The 22,280-nt window shown below is 40.0% G+C and overlaps 1 protein-coding gene across 2 annotated transcripts; it reads left to right on the forward strand.

Moving 5' to 3' along the window:
• The first annotated feature begins 4,141 nt into the window (after positions 1-4,141).
• On the forward strand, positions 4,142-19,632 carry cltb.L (clathrin, light chain B L homeolog). 2 transcript variants are annotated; one of them, XM_041585013.1, is made up of 6 exons: positions 4,142-4,492; positions 16,085-16,134; positions 16,713-16,830; positions 17,095-17,206; positions 18,053-18,106; positions 18,521-19,632. In XM_041585013.1, the coding sequence occupies exons 1-6, from the start codon at positions 4,327-4,329 to the stop codon at positions 18,690-18,692; spliced, it is 672 nt and encodes a 223-aa protein (XP_041440947.1). In that variant the 5' UTR covers positions 4,142-4,326; the 3' UTR covers positions 18,693-19,632.
• Positions 19,633-22,280: the final 2,648 nt, after the last annotated feature.

The following is a 22,280-nucleotide window of genomic DNA, read 5'->3' on the forward strand; positions in this document are numbered from 1 at the left end:
AGGTTTTCTATAGCTGATAAATAATAAGTGTGTGATGCACAGGCGTGTTTTGCAGCCTTATCGCACTGAGCTTGTCGTTATTGTCATTACAATTCCCTTTGGTTTTACACGAGCGCCTTCAGCTTTATCATATATATATATGATAAAAATATATATGTTTATATTATATTATGTTTATATATATATGTTTATTAGGTTTAATCTTTGTAGGACTGGGATGCCACCAGAAAACCTTAGGCTGAGGGCCCACTTTCCAAACTATTATTCCTCCTCTCCTCACTCAACCTCTTTATTCTCCTACTCTATTTTCTTTACATACTATACTCTATTCTTCCATTATTAAGCCTCTTTGTTCTCATAAAGAAATAGGGAATGACCATGAAATAGGCCAAAAGTTTAGCAGCAAGAGCATACCTCCCAACTGTCCCTTTTTCAGAGGGACAGTCCCTCTTTTGACAGCTCAACCTGCAGTCCCTCATTTGTACTGGAAAGTCCCTATTTTCTCTGCACTGAACAGCCAGAAAAAGAAACACAGTTTCTAACTTAATTGGCTTTTAGCAGAGAGCACAGAACAGCTCAAAGGTGCAATCTTGAGACACAAAAAACCAGTTTAGATAAGGAGAAACATTTTCAAACTTTCATAACCTGCCAAATTTTGTAAAATGAACATGGTAATTAGGGGGTGTGGTCACAGAAGGGGCGTGGTCAAAAATATCGCTGCACTACGTGCGAAAAAAAAATTTGTCCATCTTTTTACTTCCAAAATGTTGGGAGGTATGTCACTGACCCCTGGGCCCACCGGGAGTTTTCCTGGTATCCTGGTGGGCCAGTCCAACACTGAGTTTAATGTATCTCTTTGTTTTGCCTCAGTTGTGCCCTTTATTTCTTTCACTCTCATTGTAAGTAGTCTGGTCACCTATTCTAAACAATAAAACTGGCCTTCCCATATGTTTATGTTTATTACCTATTCATATCATTGTCATGAGGCATAATGTTTACCAGCCAGGTGAATTAAAGGCCAGGGCCAGTCGAGGGCGGCTCCGCCTGCCTTTCTTCACAGGTGAAGGATCGCCTACCCCCTACTGTGTTTAGGGTTGCCACGTTTTCTGGAAAAAAATACCAGCCTTCCTATATATTTACCTTTTTTCCCTATTAATAACATTGGGATCAACCATCATTTTTACCGGCCATGCCTGTAAAATACTGGCCAGGTGGCAACCCTAATTGTGTTCCGCTCCAATTAAGTTAGAAACATTGTTTCTTTTTCTGGCTGTTCAGTGCAGAGAAAAACGGGACTGCAGGTTGAGCTGTCAAAAGAGGGACTGTCCCTCTAAAAACGGGTCAGTTGGGAGGTATGCTTAATCAGTATTTTAATTATATTTTATATTTGATTGAATGTTATTTATAATAATGCACTTATTGTTACTTATTAATGCAGTGACCCCTTGTTTGTTACTACTTATTTATTGTTTTGCTGTACAGTGCTTTTCCCTCAAGGAGCGCTATACAAATAAAATATATACAATATACAAATGTAACTTTTTTTCCATACATTAAAGATATTTATGATATCACCTTGGTGAGTGTTTTTTGATAACCATAGTAGGTTACACCAATGAGAGCAAATTTTAGAAACATTCACTTTATTTTCTACAAAGGGACTCACATGCCCAACCATTTCTGTGCCCTTGCATCAGACTGGCAGGTGCCTAGTTCACCTAATGGGTAATTTAGCTCTGTTCAACTAGCAGAAGGGCTTCAGTTTAGCATAAAGTGGCTGCCTGTAGGGAATCAGTGGTGTGGGGTGCTGATGCTAGATTGTGATGTATTTTATTAGCCCTAAATGCAACCATAGTACATATTTTCCTGCTGTGCATTTGTGTGGGCTTCATCCCCGACCATCCCAGATATTAGGGGGGTTATTTATCAAAGGTTGAGTTTCTGAGGTTTTTACACCTTGAATAAACTCACAACTGGGATGTTTTCTTGTTTTTGAAAAGCTTGAGTTTTTGGCAAAAAAAATTTGAAATTGCTTGAATTTATCAAGTTTTCAAGCCAAACTGACCAAAAATCCCCCAAACATCATGAAGGCTACAAAAATCTTCAAATGATTCAAGGGACCTCTGGCATTGACTTCTACATGACGTTGACAGTTTTAGATGGTGTATTTTCGGATTCGGGCTATTTTCCAGGTTCGGGGCATAATCACTTGGGGGTGGGGAAATGTGTAGAGGGGCGTGGAAATGGGTGGAGTTGGCAGGATAAGGGAGGATGATATATGAGGAGCTCTCCATATAAGATGTAATCGGGCAGCGAAAGGGTCAGAGAAGGGAGGGATTTGTGGGGTGTTATGAATCTACTGGCTAGTATTTTGCCGGTAAATTTGTAATTCTGGCCCTAGCTGGTGACTTACTGACTGGGCCAGTCAAATACTGGCTGGGTGCCAACCCTAGGTGTGAATCAGGCCCAGACTGGCAATCTGTGGGTTCTGGCAAATGCCAGAGGGGCTGCTGTAAGTTGCCATAGACAGTCATTATTTATTGGGCTGGTGGGGGGCTGCTTGGGCCTTGAATTACTTACACTCACATTCAAGGCCCTTAATAATGAAACCCCTCCCTATATTTCATCTCTAATCTCCAAATACACTCCTTCACGAAACCTACGCTCTGCTTCTGATCTTCGCCTCACTTCTCCTCTGGTCACTTCTGCCCATTCTCGTCTACAAGACTTCTCTCGGGCTTCTGCTTTTCTCTGGAACTCTCTGCCACAAGCTGTCAGACTTTCTCCTTCTTTCCAAACTTTCGAGCGCTCCTTAAAGAACCATCTGTTTAAAGAGGCTTATTCAATGTACCTTAATTAATCACTGCTGTATCAAAATGACAAAGTGTTTATATAATCCTAATGTCTCAATTGTACCCTAACCTTTTAGTTTGTAAACCCCATTGTACTCTGTAATCCTTGTCTGTTAGCCACCATTTATTCCCTGTTTGCTATAACTGCAGTAAAGCACTGCGTATCTTGACAGCGCTATATAAATAAATGATGATGATGATGATGATGTGTACAAGGAATGTCAGGGACTATTGTAAATCCCAGTCCGGACTTGGTGTGAATGAAATACTGGAAGATGAATAGGAGAGGGCCTGAATAGAAAGATAAGTTATTAAAAATAGCAATCAGTGATGGGCAAATTTATTTGCCAGGCACAAATTCGCAGCGAATTCCGCGATTCGCCGCCGGCAAATAAATTCGCAAAAATTCACCAGCGTCCGGTTTTTTGGACGCCGGCGAAAACGAGACTCCGGCGCAGTTTCGCAAATTTTTCGCCGTTTTGCAGATTTTACAGGAAATTTGCAAATTTTTGCGGTGAAGTGAAACGCCACAGATTCGCCCATCACTAGTAGCAATAACAATAGAATTGTAGCCTCACATTGCAATAGTTTTTGGGCTTCTGGGCAGTGTCGGACAGGAAAACTCCCTGTGGGCCCAGGTGTCAGTGGGCCCTCCTGCTCCTAAACATTTGGCTTATTTCAAGGCCATTTCCTATTTCTATGAGAATAAAGAGGCTAAATAGATGGAATAATAGGTTATAGTATGTAAAGAAAAGAGACTAGGAGAATTGAGGTTGAGTGAGGAGAGGCAGAAATAATGCTTAGACTGGGCCCCTGGTCTAAAGGTTTTTGGGTGGGCCCCTGGTGTCCCAGTCTGACACTGCTTCTGGGGTCATTGATACCCCTATCTGAGACCTTGAAAAGGTCAAGAAGAAGGCAAACAAGTAAATAACTTCAAAATAAAATATAAAACTGTACAAAAATGAAGACCAATTGAAAAGTTGCTAGGAATTGGCCATTCTATAACATACTGAAGGTAACTTCCCTTCGGCCATTCCATAACTATATACTAAACGTTTACTACCCATTCAATGGCTTTTAATTGGAGGTTGCTTAGGGTGCTCTGTACTGGGCTGCTGGAAAGGATGACCGTGCAGCTATATACTCGGCTATGGAGTTTACTCGTGTTTGTTTTCAAGGACACAGCGCCACCGTGTGTTGAGCACCAGGCAGTGACACGCTCAAGGGAGTAGCACCTGCTGGGACACACTGAGAATTGCAGCCCCGCTGCTCTGATGTCACTCACTATGGTCCTCCCTTTTCTGGGGAGCAGCAGCAGCAACAGCAATAGTCGCAGAGACAGAGCAGAAGACGCCGCTTGTACACTGGGAATGGCTTGTGTCTGATTCCCTCTGATCTCTGGATTTACCGCTCACGAGTAGTCACACTTTCTAAGCGTTTATAGGCAGATTAGCAGCAGGCGATCAAACCGATCATGTCTGACGATTTCGGCTTCTTTGAAACGGGCGCTGCAGGGGAGACGGACGAGGATCCAGCCGCTGCTTTCCTGGCCCAACAGGAGAGTGAAATTGCTGGCATAGAGAATGACGAAGGCTTTGGGGTAGTGCAAGAGGACAGCCCGGTAGAAGAGGCTGAAATGGGTAAGTGGTGCCTTTAATAAAAAACATTTCCACACTTTTATTCTTGCCCTCAGAGCTTACTCTTTACTGCACAGAGATGAAGGCACGAGCACATATGGCAATGCAGGTGATTTGCATTAAGCACCTTATAGGCTGAGTGGGAGTGTTCCTAATTCTGTGACCTTGCAGCACTTCTCATCCTCTTCCTCCTTGCCATTGTCCCTGCAGGAAGTTTATAGTGTGATTATATCATGTAGCACAACACAGGCAGGTGTTATATAGAGCAATTAGGAAACCTGCTTATTAAATGGGGGGGCAAAATGACACCCATCAATATTTGCAAAAGGGATGGAGGAGGGCTGATACTCTAGGAATCAAAAATAAAATCTCTGATTTTTCTTTTTTTTGTTTAATTATATTTTAAATAAAGCATGCTTCCAGTTGCTGAACTATAACTCCCCATTTCCATAACAGCAGGATTCCAGGCTGGACATTTTTGTTGCATTCAAAATACTTGGGGTTGCCTAGGCTGCTGCAAAGCAATGCAGAATGTATCTGGCTGGGGATATATGCAGGGTATCCTTTGCCAGAAAAAATAATCAGGGTTTTTCAGTATTATTTGTGTGTGTGTGTTTAATTTTGTGTTTAATTTTCCCTTGAAATTAGCCTTTTTTAAGAATACATGTACATTAAACGTGACATAAACATGCAGCCTCGGCTCTTGTTTACGCAGCCACGATCAAGTGACGGGCACGGCTCAAGGAGTCTGGCGTTCCGCCTGCTCAGGCACAGAGCTCATTTGTGGAAAGGGAGGGGATCAAATATTACTGAAGGCCAGAATGCGCCTTTTGCACACACGGCTTCCTCCAGAAAATGCTGCTGGTAACAGGTTAATACAACTGAAATAGATGATTTGGTGGTAGAAACCTGCCTATCCGGTGTGCAGGAGGAAGCAGACCCTTTGGCTGCAGGAGGTATAGGGGCCCCATGAAGCCCTCTATGTTATATTCATATACAATGTCCATTAACATTGGTAAAACAGGTCAACCAGTAAACATTTTGGGGGCCCAGTAATATCTACTTGTGCCACTGCCAGTGTGCCCATCCTTTTTAAACACAATAGACTGAACCTAAACTTTTATATCTGTGCCGGCTTTTGTTTCATGGCTAACACTCCTGTATTTATTCTGCAATACATTTCAAGTGACAAAAAAATTGAAGGGGAAATCCACCCAAATTTCTTTAGTATAATAACAGAAAATGTAATTCTAAGTCATTTTCAAATACACGTTTATTCTAACATTTTCAGTGCTTTTAAAGATGTGTACAGGTACATGTCATGGCTTTTAAAAGCCGTCATGTTGGTCCGCTTTCTGCACTTATGGTATTGGATCTTTGCTGCAAGGTAGTAGAAGCTAGTTTTCTACATTTGACGTGATCTCCTTTCTGTTTGGTACAGATTTGCCTTGCAGGGACCATACACACAACTGTCTGTCCCACACTGCTAACTCTTTAAAAAAAGAAATCTGTTGACTGCCATATGTAAAGTCTTTGTCTGCCAATTCTGGCTATAAGAATGAGAATGGCAAGTCATTGCAAGTGCCTCTCCCTCCAGGTACCCTGGTTTTTGGTCTGGTCGTGATTGAACAAACCAGATCAATTTGACCAACCATGGGGTATATTTATCAAAGAGTTAAGTTAAAGATCACCACAGTCCTCTAGAGTGAAATTCTGCCACTCTCCATTCATTTCTATGGGATTTTGAAAGGCGTATTTATCAAAGGATAAACTTTCACCCATTGATAAATACTCTTTTAAAATCCCATAGAAATTAATGGAGAGTGACAGAATTTCACTCTAGAGGACTGTGGTGATCTTTAACTTCACTCTTTGATAAATATACCCCCATGTGTTTTGGGAAATGATATCATGCAGGAATATATTCCTTCTAGCCAGTGTACCACTTATATGGAGTCATAAGGTATATGTTTAGCAGAGAGATCCTTGCTGAATGCTTTCCTGCTGTTTGGATATTCAAGCAACATGCAGTGTTGGTGAGGTCGGAGGACAGATTTTAGAACCTGTGCTGTCATTTAATAAGTAAAGGGGAAGTACACCAAATTAAGAGAGGCACCTTTTATTTATTTTTTATAATGAGTAACCGATACAAATGAGTGGATCTGCTTTCTAGTCTGTGAAAAAGTCGCTACATGATCATAGACTGTATAGGATAATCTGGGCCCTTTAACACTTTATGCATATATAATCAACTTGCTGGATAGCTAATCAGCAATTAATTTGTATGCATACTAGTAACCAGTGTAATGTGATTCATATATAGGTATGGAATCCGTTATCCGTAAACGTAAACCATCCAGAAAGCTCCAAATTATGTAATGGCCGTCTCCCATACAAATTGTCCAAGAAGACACTGGCACACAAAGGCTAGTAACAGCAGGGTTATACCCTTGCGTGTTTATTCTGCAAACGTGCAACGTTTCGGGGTCAGACCCCTTTGTCAAGCATATAGAAAATGTGCAAGTGCAAGCAATTTAACACCCCTCACATAATTTTGATTGGTCAATCCCCACATTTGCATACATAATTAACGACACAAAATTAACCCTTGAGATTCCACATGTAAAAACACATATAAGATCATAAAAAGTCCACAATATAAATAGTAATGCCAACAGTGAAAAAGTCAGAAAAATGTTTTTATAAAAAGTTCCATAGAAAAATTTGTAGAAAAATGCTGGTTTATATTCATAAAACCAGATACCTAATAAAAGACAAAAATGCTTAATTTAAGTAGCAAAACTGCAAAGATTGATACAAGGGGAAATCCCTGAAAAAAATTCCTGAAAAAATATATATAAAGTCCAGCACTGTTCCAGTCCTGTTAGTCCAGAGGTTTGCAAAGCAAGATATAATGTAAGCAATGGTGTATCAGAGTCAGAGACAACCTGCTAAGCGCAAAAATGTATCTGGCTATTTGTCATATCAGCAAATTGAAACAAGGAAGAATCGTGCAACAATGAAGCCAAAACAAGGTTATAAACGGGAAGGATTAAATCTTACCCTACAGGCGAAAATGGATTCTGTCCCTGACCGTGCACCAGGCGCTGAATTGCTGAAGGCCAGGGTTGTGCGAGCGGGCTACACTACATTGCGTCTCCCATACAATCCATTTTATCTAAATAATTGGAATTTCTCAAAATGATTTCCTTTTTCTCTGTAATAATAAAACAGTACCTTGTACTTGATCCAAACTACACTATGATTAATCCTTATTGGAAGCAAAACCAGCCTATTGGGTTTATGTAATGTTTACATGATTTTCTAGTAGACTTAAGGTATGAAGATCCAAATTAGGGAACGATCCATTATCCGGAAAACCCCAGGTCCCGAGGATTCTGAATAACAGGTCCTGAGAATCTGGATAGCAGGTCCCATACCTGGACCTAAATTCATTAAAGGACAAGAAAAGTCTAATAAAGAGTTGACTTTAATTGAGAGGCATACCTTCAATAGTCACCATCACTGCTGTTAACTCTCCTCTGTCTCAAGCCCTTTTCCTGTTTCAACTCCACATAGAGCAAAAAAGCACAGGTTTAAAAAAAAATAAAATAAACAGACTCTCCTCGACAAAGACCAAGACCCTGAGCATGTGCACAATATTGAAGAACAAGGCAGCGCATGCATATGAATACAAATCGTGAGCACACTTAGTAAGCATAGACACAGAGCGCTCCCAAACACTGCTCAAAGGTTCATTGAGACTTGCAATTCTATAAAATAGCTGACTGGGATTTGTGATAAAATGGCAGACTTTACACTTGTCAAGCCTTGTTTGGAAGCCTGCCCTGTGCCTAGCCCAGTATTGCACTGCAAGAACATACAGAATGCCTGCATTGTTTGAAATGCATCATTATTTCATGCTATTTCTTTTGTGAGTAGGAAGATAAATGCTGTGTGTACAAGGCTAAGTACTGCTGGCTTGTGACATTGGGAGAGGCAGTGGGCAGGAATGCCACACAACATGTTACTTTGCATATAATTAAGGGTGGAACTTTGTGTGGGAAGCATTACAGATCTGGAATAGTCTGTTTAATTTACACTCCTAATGCACCACTCTGGCTGCTATGTGCTTTGAACATAGATTATACTGCAATATGTTTGGAAGTGTCTTATATAAATGATGCATACCAAATATATAATTAGCCATTGATTAAGGGTGCATGCAACTATATAGACATCTGTGTTATCTGCAGCAGAGGCATTGAGCTGAAAATAGCTTATAGCTTTGTGTGCTGATTTCAATAGACTATAGTGCTGCTGGTAACTACGCTCTATAAAGCATTTTATGCATTTTTCTTGCCATACGATGTTAGCCTCTGGGTCAGGACTAAAATTTGAGTCAACCTGGTCAAATATCTTCTTATAATAACCAGAGAAATTAAATAAATGTGAAAGAATGAATACAGGAATGGGATCTGTTATCCAGAATGCTCGGGATCTGGGGTATTCCGGATAACGGATCTTTCTGTAATTTTAAATCCACTAGAAAATCATGTAAATATTAAATACCGTAAACCCAATAGGCTTGCTTTGCTTCCAATAAGGACTAATTACATCTTTTGGATCAAGTACAAGGCACTATTTTATTATTACAAAGAAAAAGGAAATCATTTTTAAAAATTTGGATAAAATGGATTCTATGGGTTCCGTAATTTGGACCCATGGGTTTCCCGGAGAACGGATCCCATACCTGTACCAAAAACTATTTCTTGGGTTGCAGTGTTGACTCACAGGGTTAAGAAATCCCATCTTACATTAAAGGAACAGTAAAGCTGGCCATAGAAAAGATCCAGTTGTTATAGTGAGACCATGATTATCTTGAAATGATCGTTTAAATGTACGATTTGTCCATCAACTAAAAAGACCATTTCAGGCGATATTGCCAGGAAAACTGAAGGGTAGCCTGCCTGCTTGGCCCTGCAAACATAGATAGATTGCACTGAGACTGATAAAGATTTTTTAACCTGGCCAATCAATTTCCTGACAGATGTCTGCACTGGTACAACTGGTGTGTTTGCTTCAAAGACATTATTATAGTTTATATAAACAAGCTGCTGTGTAGCCATGGGGGCAGCCGTTCAAAGCTCAAAAAGGAGAAAAGGCTCAGGATACACAGGAGATAACAGATAAGCTCTGTAATATACAATGGGATTCTTGTGCACTTATCTGTTATCTACTGTGTATCCTGTGCTTGAATGGCTGCCCCCATGGCTACGCAGCAGCTTCTTTATATAAACTATAGTAGTGTTTCTGAAGCAAACACACCAGTTTTACCAGTGCAGGTAACAGTACATTATATTGTCATTCCTTTAAAACACTTCAATTTTTTGGTGTTACTGTTCTTTTAAGTTTTTCCAAGCTGAAGAAAAGTTTCAGGATTTTTTCGCCACAGGGGAGCCCCTAAACTAAAACCAGAACAGCAACCCTTACCTGATAATCCATGTTCCCATCAGGGACACTCTTTTTTTCTTTTACCTGTACTGTTTAATTTAATAAAACTACAGAAATATGGGTGCAGTCCAAAGTTCTGCAGCAGAATCAGAAGTGTAAATCACAGGGGCAGGACTTGGGAAAGAACTACTAAATATGACACATAGACAGGTGAAACAAGGGGATGGCACAAGTGAGCATGGGGGGTTCTAGTTGTTTTTATTGTAACAGTGGGTTGAGCTACACAGGCAGGATTACAAGGCTCAGCCTTTAAACATGTTCTCTGTCCTTTCTGCTGACTGCTGTAAAGTCACTTAATCGTGAAATATTTATCGGCTAATGAAAGAAAACCAAATAACCTGCCAACACCCAGCCTGGATCACCTGACCTTTCTTGTCAGCTCTTGGTTATCTGTGATAAAACTGTTCTACTGTTATGCCCTTTCCCATGCTGATGTATCCCTGGCACTGTTATATTATAGTTCTCAAGATTTTTGTGGTTTAACTTCCATTGGCTTTATACTGCTCAACAGTTGCAGAAAATGTAAGGAATTATTTGTGCACCTGGAGTAAATTGTAAGCTCTAGGGCTCTGAAATTCCCCCTCCCCCCTAAATTCTCACCCCTATTGCCACCACAAACTTGTAGCAAAATCTGGCAGTGGAGCCATAGTGGATGGAGGTTCATTGCAGAACATCTCTTCTACCGGTTCATGTGCGACACAGTTGCTATAAAGTGCATGGGTCAGTTTGGTGCCAGAAAAGAAGGGGCATCACTGATGAAATAAGCCTAGTTCAGCTGCACACTTAAATTCAGACCTGGTAAATGAAGTTATGGGGTCTGATGTGTGGCCATAAATGTTCTAAATTTTCAATATTGGCAGTTACACAGGGAGTTAAAACAGTGGTACGTTGGGGGCATGATTGGACAAAAGCAGGGGGGTGCAATGTATGCGGCATTCCTCTTTTTTTCCAGCCCTGGTGCTGAAGTTGGTAGAATACTGCAACATTAAAGACAAATACTGCAGAGGAGGAGTGGAGAGAATTAAGAAAAACATCCAGCTAGAAAATGTCTGATTTTGCAGAAGCTTGCTATACAGAATGTGGAGGAGAGTTTATTGTGCATGAGATTGCTGCAGAGTGCAAACTAGCAATTCTGCAAGTTTAAAATATAACCAATGTGTTAGGTGGAGAAAACATGTCTTCCAGCCAAATGGCTCCAGAGACTGCCCTGCAATGTCACATATGCCACTGGCACAGCCCTTCCCAGAGACTATTATCCCCACTGCTACTATAGATACCATCTCTTCCTATTATAACTGCTATCTCACAGTCACAGTCCCTTCCCAGAGGCCGTTATCCCACAGCTACTATAGGCACCATCTCTCCCTACTATACTTGTTATCCCACAGCTGCAGTCTCTTCCCAGAGACTATTATCCCACTGCTACTATAGGCACCATGCCTCCCTACTATCCCACAGTCACAGTCCCTTTCCCAGAGGCTATTATCCCCACCACTACTATAGGAACACTCTCTCCCTACTATACCTGCTATCCCACAGCCACAGTCCCTTCCCAGAGACTATTATCCCACTGCTACTATAGGCACTATCTCTCCCTACTATACCTGCTATAACACAGTCCCTTCCCAGAGGCTATTATCCCACTGCTACTATAGGCAGCATCTCTCCCTACTATACCTGCTATCCCACAGCCACAGTCCCTTCCCAGAGACTATTATCCCACTGCTACTATAGGCACCATCTCTCCCTACTATACCTGCTATCCCACAGTCACAATCCCTTCCAAAAGACTATTATCCCACTGCTACTATAGGAACCATCTATCACTACTATACCTGCTACTTTATAGTCCCATCGCAGAGACTAAAATCCCACTGCTATAGGCAACATCTCACACAGTCCCTCCCCAGAGATGGGGGAGATCAGATGTGGTTGTGCCTCCTGCAAAATTAAGAGGTACATTTGTGGAGCACTGTTCCTATTGCTTACTCCCAGTGAATCATCAATGGGGAATGCAGATTTTTGTTACCGGTACATACTCCATTGCCAAATGACAATACTACAATATGGGTTAGGAGTAAATGTAGCAACGGCTACTTATGAGCTGTCTTTTTTTTTTTTCAAGTGTTCAGTCCTTAATATCTGTCCATTTTGCAATGTCGGGTTGCTGGGGTCCAAACATTTTTAATAAATGCATATTGGGCAGTTACTTAAAAGTATGTTTTTTTTATTAGGCAAACTTGTATTTTTCGCTTGACATTTAAGTGTGAGACCTGCCATGACATCCTGGTTGTTTGCACTGTAGTGGCCTGAAAAGGAAACCGGATTCCATTGAACAATGAAGTGCAAGTAACAACATTGTGCTGCTGTACTAATATTTGCACAAATACGTAGCTTTGTAGCTATCCAACATGATTTTGTTCCCAAAACAGTTTACATCTAGCCCCTGAATTCTCTGTGTTTGGAGGTACTGCAAAGCCATCACCCACAGATTCCTTCTTGAGCACTTCTTGCCACCAAAAACCTCAGATGCAGCACCATTCTATATTGTCTGCCTGATTTTTCTGGCAAAAGCTGCCATAAGCCACACTACAGGTGCATGGCACACCCTGCACTGTAATCTCTTTTTATTAGATATGGAACCCCAGTGCGTCAATAGTGAGAAAAAAAAGGTTTTTACATACTGAATCAACAAATTTCAATACTACAATGAGGCTTTTGGAGTCAATAGCATAAGCTACTGGTCCATTTGTTCACTCCTTAATATGGGAAAAACAGATACAAGTATCAGTACTTCACCGCACAAACTGTCTTTTGTTATCCGTAAATACAGCACACTGCCTGTGTTGTTTTTTCTGACTAAACGCCCTTAAAACACTATTACCAAGAACAGTCTTGGTGTTTTGTTTCTTAGGGGATGGGGGTATATTGTCCCATATGGTCCCATATCCCATGAGATTAGAGTTGGCCCAGAGGCAGATGACAGTTGCTATCCATTCATTTGTGTTTTTCTATTACACTATCAATCACATAGCCATTGATTTTAACATCATTCCCATGTATTGACAGCTCCATTCTTTGCTCAGGGCCTTCAGTAGGCAATACCATTTTAATTGTAAAATGCAATTGTGTTAATGTTTAGTTTTTAGTGGTGTACATTTTGGTTGATTTCCATTCCAAATTGGACTGAATACAATCAATGATATCCTTGCTTGAATAAACTAAATGCTCATTTTGCTCAACAAAATAAATTTTCAGGCCCTGGCTGACCCTTGAAACAGTAAACTAATACACAAGATTGAACAAGAACATGTCTAAAGTTTCATGGTGATTGGCGCAGATTCTTGTTTTTATGTATTGACATTACACATCATTAACGATTGCTGGCTCTGCTTCCCCTTTTGTTAAGTTCCTGATGTTTCAGACTGAACCTGGATTTTTAAAATGTTTTTAATATCTCAATCCTCCATCCTTATTATTGTATATTCTCTCTGTAAGAAAGGGGGTGGGCCTCTATTGTAAGAGATCCACATGTTTATAAAATAAAAAACACTGGATAAAATTGAAGCAGCCGCTTATATTTAAGGATACATTTCACATTCACAAATGTGTCTCTACAAATTTGGACCATTTAGACCATTTGTACCCTGATTGTCTCTGTGTGGCTGCAGTTGCTCGTCACACAGAATAATATGCTAAAACATCGCAATGATTACCAAGGCCTTTTTTCCATCACTTTAGCTGTGTGTTGTCACAATGGAACTACAAAAAAAACTAGAGTTTTAATGTGCCCCCTTGTGAATGATTGCACTTGCCTGCTAATCTCAGCTGCTGCAATGATGAGAAATAGGGTTACTGCAGGCAATATTCTGCTCTGTTGAACAATGGCAATGTCTGTCCACATATATGTGGCCCCCTAGTGATTGATTAACCTGTCTCTGAGTAGAATGGACCTTGAAGAAATTGTCTTGGAAACAGTAATGCACTTTGATCTGCAGGAGCTGTCAAACAATATTATTTCATATTTCACTTCCCTTCTAAGATCTTTCTGTTTAAACAGAGGTAGGTTAATGAACAACTAGCATTGGTGTAAATTGCGCGTATTTTAAAAAAAACATGAGGCTCTCCCCCTGTATTGCAAATGTCAGCAAGAGGCTTTTAAAGAATGCTAGGAGCATTATTGGAACATCAAGCATTGAATATCATGATCTGGCATGACACATCTACTGTTATGTCAATAGAAATCAGTGGCATTTCAGCACAGTTTACTAATGTGGACACTAGTTGGCAAGGTGCGGCTCCATTTTTCTTAGCATAGGTGTGCCAACGTGTAAGTTGTCGGAAACCGCAGTTCACTTGGCACTTGTGTGTGCAGACTTTACACACTAAGGGAAATGCTCAAATCCTGGCCTGAATTCTAGGCCTCTCTTGCATCCATGTGACTTGTACTGTGAACTTGTAGATTAATCCTATGGTTCAGTAGCCTGGTGTTCATGATTCTGAATCCGTATGCTTTCCTATAGCAGTAGAAATCACGTACAACCTTCAGCAGGGCTATGGTGAGATGGTAAATATGCCCCCTACTGTATGTAGCCACTGATAAACACACAAGAAATGAGTGTGAATCCTATAATGCTGATTGTAGCCAAGATGTTATAATTGCACTCTACAGAGTCTAGACCAGTCATCCCCAACCAGTAGCTCGTGAGCAACATGTTGCTCACCAACCCCTTGGATGTTGCTCCCAGTGGCCTAAAACCAGGAGCTTATTTTTGAATTCCAGGCTTGGAGGCAAGGTTTGGTTGTATAAAAACCAGGTGTACTGCCAAACAGAGCCTCAATGTAGGTTGACAATCCACATAGGGGCTACCAAATGGCCAATCACAGCACTTATATGGCACCTCTAGAACATTTTTCATGCTAGCGTTGCTCCCTAACTCCATTTACTTCTGAATGTTGCTCACGGGTTCAAAAGGTTGGGGATCCCTGGTCTAGACTGACAATATTTTATGTAGCTTCACTGAGCATTTTCAGCTCAATAAGGGCTAGGCAGTGCACTATAAAAATAGAAGCTTGTGAGTCATATTTGGCTCATAGGGAAATTAAAAGAGATCCAATTACACATTATTTATGGGATATATCTTGTGCCAAAGAGCATTGTAAAATGACTTTACCTTTGACTACACCGCACTGTATAATAACATTGTAAAACTTTTAGTGCCGTAGACCATAAACTGCTGACTCCCACAGACAGTGATACAGAATAAGGATATCATGTTTACATGGCAGCAGCAGCAGAATGTTGCGGGTTGTGAGAGATATCACATTTACCAAGCACCACGTTGTGTGTAAATGTATTACTGACCTGGAACAGAACAGTTAAAAAGAAAGGAACAGTAGTATCATTTGTCTATAGATTTGTCTAAAGCATCAAATAGTTTTAACGTAGAGTGCCAGTTGTTGCTAATAAAAAATATCTGTTTATACCCTTGATTGAATAGATCACAAAGGCACATTAACCCCTTTATTTCAATGAGGCTATACTATTCAGTGGAAGGGTTTTCAGTAGCTGTGTCAATTTATTTTGTTACATTGCCCTTGAATGATTAAGCCATTTTTTTTTAATACAAATCTCTCTTATCTCCTCCTGCTCAAGCAGTTTTAAGTCCATGACATGTGGGTTGTATTAATCACTGTAGTCAAAACCAAAATGCCCTTCTCCCCCTGCAGCTGCTTCTCATCCACTTTAACAGGGAATGCACTGCCTATGGCAGAAACATGTGCCAGTCTATTAGTCTATTAGTTCACTGACCTGAGATGATAGTCCTTTTGCAAAAGAATTGCTTAGGATGTGGCACAATGGTCGTTGGTATGGTCTAGCATAACTGGGTACATGGCTAGAGCCAGTAATGGCAGATAGCAGTGCATAGTGTATGCACCACCTGTATTAAGCACAATACAGCAAATTAGAACTGTAAATAACATGTTTATGATCTGTGTCTTGTCTGAAACCTCAAATATACAAACGTTGTGTTAAAATGCACCAACATATTTACCAAGTTCCATTTTTTGTGCTTGCAGTTGATTTCAATGACTTTGGGACAATTCCAATGAATGGAGAACTCTACCAGGTGAGTTTACCTCCAAAAGAAGGTCAGGGATAGTGGATTGTGAAGGATATTATGGGGTAATTCACCAGGCATCACTTGGCTTGAAAACGTGCAGGTGATATTGTTTGAAATTTTAATTCTAATAGTTGTTTGGTTTGCCAACTATATATAAAAGCCCCTCTCAGGTATTGAATGCTGGTCTGATGGGAATTAGCAAGAGGTCGCACTGCGGTCAGTATAACTTTTATAATATGTTATTTACTAATTATCCCCCTTGTGTTATATAAAAACCATATTCAACAAAATATCCCTTTCTTCATACTGTTGCTATCTGCTTATAATCAGTGCTTGGATGAAGATTCTAGACACAGAGCAAATGTTGGTTATATAAAGCACTGTAGCTAGATGCTTGTCTTTGTAAAGTTTGGTACAGAGACACTTATGGCCTCCAATTTTGCAGGGGGGGGGGGCTGATTCAGATTTTGCACCCAGGCCAGCGGGCCTATAGTTACACATCTGGGTCCCAGCTCCTGGTCTGCTCACTATGTTATATACCACAGTTATATTTCTAACATGTTTTTATGTTTTGCCACTGCCAGGAGACCTCAGATTATACTGATGGATATTCAGCAATAGCACAGGCTGATCGACTGACCCAGGAACCAGAAAGCCTAAGAAAATGGAGGGAGGAGCAGAAAAAGCGTCTGGAGGAGCTGGGTAAGTGTATTTAGTACCTGGCTGCAATGCACTTATGCTTTCAAGCAACTGTGGGAGAGGAGGGTGATTGTATAACAATAAACATATGAAAATGCGGGTGCTATTATACAAATATGCCTCTGAAAATGAAAAACACAATAATGAATGATCATATTTATAGAGATCAATCAATTGAAAGACATGATAAAAAATGAAATACAGTTCAAAAGAAAAACTTTTGAAGAGGCATCAGAAATATTATAATCTTTCCTCAATTCATTACAGATGCAGCCTCAAAAGTGACGGAGCAGGAGTGGAGAGAAAAGGCAAAGAAAGATTTAGATGAGTGGTATCAGAGACAAAGTGAACAGACAGAGAAAAACAAGGTATCAAACAGGTAAAATATCACCTGAAGTCTGGCATAGGCAATGGCTAAACCGCTTGGAGCTGCAGAAAGGGTGGTACCGGTAATACAGTAGGTTGTCAATGCAACAGCGCAAGAGCAGGGAAGGAGTGAGAGCGACTATTATACTCCCTCTCTGATTTGGGAGATGAACTATTATAACAAACTGTACTATGATAACTAATGTAATTGTAATGCAGTTCCTCTGAGTGTCAGTCATCATATCAAACTAAATAAAGTCCCCACAGCACATCTATTTTGTATAAGATTTGCTAACTACAAGCTGCAATCCAATGGCAAATCAGTCTTGGCTTTCCTTAAAATGGGACCGCAACTTTCTATTCACGGATCCACACACAGTGCAGTGGGGAAAGTGCCCCTTCTTTTTATTTGTTCACACCACCAATATCAACGTTTCGGGGGGTACAACATCCCTTCATCGGGATACTGAGGGACCGTGCCGGGTCATGGAGAGCCAGCACCACTACTGCAGAGAGAGAGTAAACTCCGGGTGTGCGGTGTATCTATTACATTGTATTTCCTTAAAATGTACCACAAGGATGACATATCTCAGCTGGAGTCAAGCAGTAACCTAGGGCAGGGTTTTGGGAAAGGTGGGTATGGTGATCCACTAGCCTGTGCTCTGTTGTTATTACTTTCCCTCACTCTGTCTCTATTAGAACACAGCACCTGTAAAACGTGTAACTATGCACTGTTTATGTCTTCATGTTGCTAACATATACTTCTTGATATCTATCTAAGTCTCTTACTCTCCTGTACCCAATATCTTCCTCTTTCTCTCTCTCTCCTTTTTGTCCTTCTTGCATGCTGCTAACCAAGGATTGCGGACAAAGCGTTTTACCAGCAACCTAACGCTGAAGTTATTGGTTACGTGTATGTTCTTTTTTTTTTACAATTTTCAGCCTGTTATTATTATTTTCATTGGATTATTAGTTGCATGATTGTTAAAGGGGAAATGTAGCATTCCTTTTCAGATTCAAACTTTTAGGGAATATGTTTATTTTTCTATAACAACTAACAGCAAATATGTTACTTCTTATGTTGGCAAATTTCCATGCCATTTTCTGTCTGCCTTGCTGCACAGGATAAGAAAACATGCTTTGTTGTATTTTGAATTTGGTACCTGTTTCCTTGTGCCCAGTTTGTGTTGTGATCATAGTCATTAAGGTTATTTATACAATGGCATGTGCATTTACATTCAACTCAGTGATGCAACATAAAGCAGACCCAGTGTTTCCCGATAATAATTGTTTTGCTGACTCCCTCTTCCAATTTCTTTTTAAACAGAGCATCGGATGAAGCCATGGCGTCGGATACAAAGGAAGAGGAAACTGGCACAGAATGGGAGAAAGTGGCCCGTCTTTGTGACTTCAATCCTAAGAGCAGCAAACAGTCAAAAGATGTATCTCGTCTACGATCAGTCTTAATCTCCTTAAAGCAGACACCTCTATCTCGCTAGCTTTGCCTTTCCTTTACACATCACTCCCCTGCATTACATGATACCAAAGAAACGTTGAAGGCTGGGGCAAGTAACCGTATGTGATGCCCTCTGTTAAGCCAGCCATTTATTTTTCCCCACAGTGCAGAAGTCTACTGAAATCGAAAATCGTTCCAGTATGTCAAAGTTACTACTAGTTGTCCTTATATTAGGTTGTTTCCGTTTAAAAGGGGCATGTGTCAGATAGGATTCTTAGGTTAGTATGATGAACCTTCTTTTGCTTCGAGTATCTGTATTAAAGGTTGCTTCTTTTTTGAATGGTGTATATAGCACAATAAGACCTGGCTGGAAGAAGAAGAACCTAATGTATAAGGCGTAAATCATCATGACATGTTGAGATGGTTCATTTCAAAGCAGAGGATTTGAAAACCTATTCACATACACATAACTGCAGCTTTTGCCAGCACCACAGGTTCATTACTCTGATCATATCTTAATCTTTCCACCAGCAACTGATTTGTTATGTGCTGGATTACCCTTCAGTATAAGTTTTATAGATTACTATGGAACTACCATTCCAATCATATGTATTGAACCTCCTCAGAGATTGGCAAGTGACTGGGTGGAAACCATAACTATTAAAACATTTACAAGCACCCTAAACTCACTTCTATATGAACCTTTCAGTAATAATAGGGCCTCATATAATAAGGCCTATATATAAGATGCAATGTTCGCATTTAGGGGCTCAGACACAGATGATAAATGAGTTGAGAATATATACTGTTAATTATTTTAAAAGATTCTACAAATGGGGCATTTTGCAACAGTGTTGGCTAAACGTATTCTGTTTGAATTAATCATTAAACTGAGTGTTATGTTTTTAATGGCAGGGGGTGGGATGATTTTATTATGTTTTGGCATTGCATTCTAAAAATAAAGATAACATTGGTGATAGTAATATTTGATGCTGTAGAATCGTTGTAATTATTTTATATGTCTTTCCTAAAACATTCTTTTCCATGGAACAGAGCAATACATGTCTTGCCCTCATGCTTTTACACCTGGTAATATTAATACTTAAGCTTTAGGTTTCCATACTGTGGAGCCTCTCTATAGGAAGTGGAGGACCCAGCCTGAAAGTTAATTAAGGGGAGATTTGTGGTGAACTTGTATGTGCTGTCCTGTAAGTATACTTTAACCTGTACATATAGCAAGATGGCTTATTCCCTTTGAATGATTGTCTGACCAGTGACCACAAATGTTGTTATGCATCCAGAAGTCTGGGACATAGGCACTGTGACATGGAACTTATTGATCTGGGGATACATTAAATACTCAAAAACTAATAAAATTAGACAGGTGCATAAATTTGTCCACCCCAACAGAGATATTACATCAATACTTAGTTGAGCCTCCTTTTGCAAATGTAACAGCCTCTAGACACCTCCTATAGCCTTTGATGAGTGTCTGGACGGCGGTATTCTCCAGTTCAGTAAAATTTGATGGCTGCCGAGCATGGACAGCCTGCTTCAAATCATCCCATAGATTTTCGATGATATTCAAGTCGGGGAACTGTGACAGCCATTCCAGAATATTGTACTTCTCCCTCTGCATAAATGCCCTTAGATTTTGATGTGTGTTGAGGATCATTGTCTTGTTGGAATATCCAACCCCTCAACTTGGTGACTGATGCTTGAACATTATTCTGAAGAATTTGTTGATATTGGGTAGAATTCATCAGACCCTGGTCTTTAACAAGGGCCCCAGTCCCTGAACTAGCCACACAGCATGATGGAACCTCCACCAAATTTGACAGTAGGTAGCAGGTGTTTTTCTTGGAAAGCGATGTTCTTCTTCCGCCATGCAAATCGCTTTTTGTTATTACCAAATAACTACATTTTCATCAGTCCAAAGCACTTTGTTCCAAAATGACTTTGGCTTGTCTAAATGAGCTTTTCCATACAAGCATACACTGTTTGCGACGTGAGTGCAGAAAGGGCTTCTTTCTCATCACCCCGCCATACAGATGTTCTTTCTGCAAATTTCACTAAATAGTAGAACGATGTACAAATACACAATCTGCAGCAAGATGTTCATGCAGGTCTTTGGAGGTGATCTTTGGGTTGTCTGTAACCATTTTCTCAATCGTCCGCATGTGCTGCTCCTGTATTTTTCTTGGCCTGCCAGACCTGGGTTTTACAGCAACTGTGCCTGTGGCCTTCCATTTCCTGGATCACATTCCTTACAGCTGAAACTGACAGTTTAAACCTCTGAGATAGCTTTTTGTAGCCTTTCCCTAAACCATGATACTGAACAATCTGTTTTCAAACATTTTGAGAGTTGCTTTGAGGATCCCATAGTGACACTCTTCAGAGAGTCAAACAGAAGCACAACTTGCAATTGGCCACCTTAAATATGTTTTCTCATGATTGGACACACCTGCCTATGACTACAACTGAATAATGCTTCACTAAAAATCTTTGTTCAGAAAACACTCCAGTACTTATATATACATACATATATATATATATATATATATATATATATATATATATATATATCTATATATATATCATCTGTATTTTATTGACTTTACTGCATTTTTGGGGGGCGTATTTGAGTCCTTGTTTATTATATGAATTCCATTTCTTCAGAAGTGTGTTGTAATAGGAATGCAAACAACCCACTGTGATCAATGTTGTCTGCTTATTCTGTGTCACATCAATAAATTGCCAATAAGTCTGACTTCACTAGTTCTACTTCTTGATACCTTTAAAACCATTATCTGACAGGTACATTTTCTGATAGTGTGGGACATATTGAGCATAGTCTTCTATTTATATCCTCCTCTATACTAAATAAAAAGGCAATGAACTTAATTTCCCTTTTTATGACCAGTGGGAAAAAAAAGTTGTCAGATTTCCCGGCCTTATTTATCATTCTTTTAAAGCATTTTTCCAAAGGGAAAGATGATGAAATAAATCCAAGTTGCAGGAATTGTCAATAGTTTGCATTATGATGTTTTTCCTGCTGCAGGAATATTCACAATACCACTTTTATAAATGAGCCAGATTGATGAAATTCGTTTTTGACTTTTGTATCACATTGTGAAAACAAATGAGGAAAAGTATTTGGAGGTTCTGCACTTTATTGTAGAGCAAATGTGAACAAGGCAGGTTTGTTCTAACGAAATTCCACCATCTGTTGCTGCTCTCTCTCCTGATTAGGCCACACCAGTCCGACCAATATAATATGCAAAATGGAAATAGGATGGAGCACACAAATTCAGCAGCTTTTACTGCAAAAGATTTATTTAGCACAACATGTTTCGGATCTTCATGGATCCTTTTTCAAGTGTCACACTTGAAAAAGGATCCATGAAGATCTGAAACATGTTGTGCTAAATAAATCTTTTGCAGTAAAAGCTGCTGAATTTGTGTGCTCCATCCTTTTTCCATTTTGTAGAGCAAATATGAGTCTCTGATGTGTTGACATAAAGAAATTTATACCAGGGATTACCATATGTGGTACTGACTGTGAATTAGTCACACACACATTGGGAGGCCATTTGTTTAAGGTTGAATGTTAGTGCTATTAGAGCTTTTT

Source organism: Xenopus laevis, chromosome 3L (assembly GCF_017654675.1).
Source record: "Xenopus laevis strain J_2021 chromosome 3L, Xenopus_laevis_v10.1, whole genome shotgun sequence".
Classification (NCBI taxonomy): domain Eukaryota; kingdom Metazoa; phylum Chordata; class Amphibia; order Anura; family Pipidae; genus Xenopus; species Xenopus laevis.

Excerpts from the sequence above, each read along its gene's own strand:
- cltb.L (XM_041585013.1), top strand. The coding sequence starts at position 4,327 with ATGTCTGACGATTTCGGCTTCTTTGAAACGGGCGCTGCAGGGGAGACG. Across the intron at positions 16,831-17,094 it reads AAAGCGTCTGGAGGAGCTGG|ATGCAGCCTCAAAAGTGACG; the intron begins GTAAGTGTATTT and ends AATTCATTACAG. Across the intron at positions 17,207-18,052 it reads AAAAACAAGGTATCAAACAG|GATTGCGGACAAAGCGTTTT; the intron begins GTAAAATATCAC and ends CTGCTAACCAAG.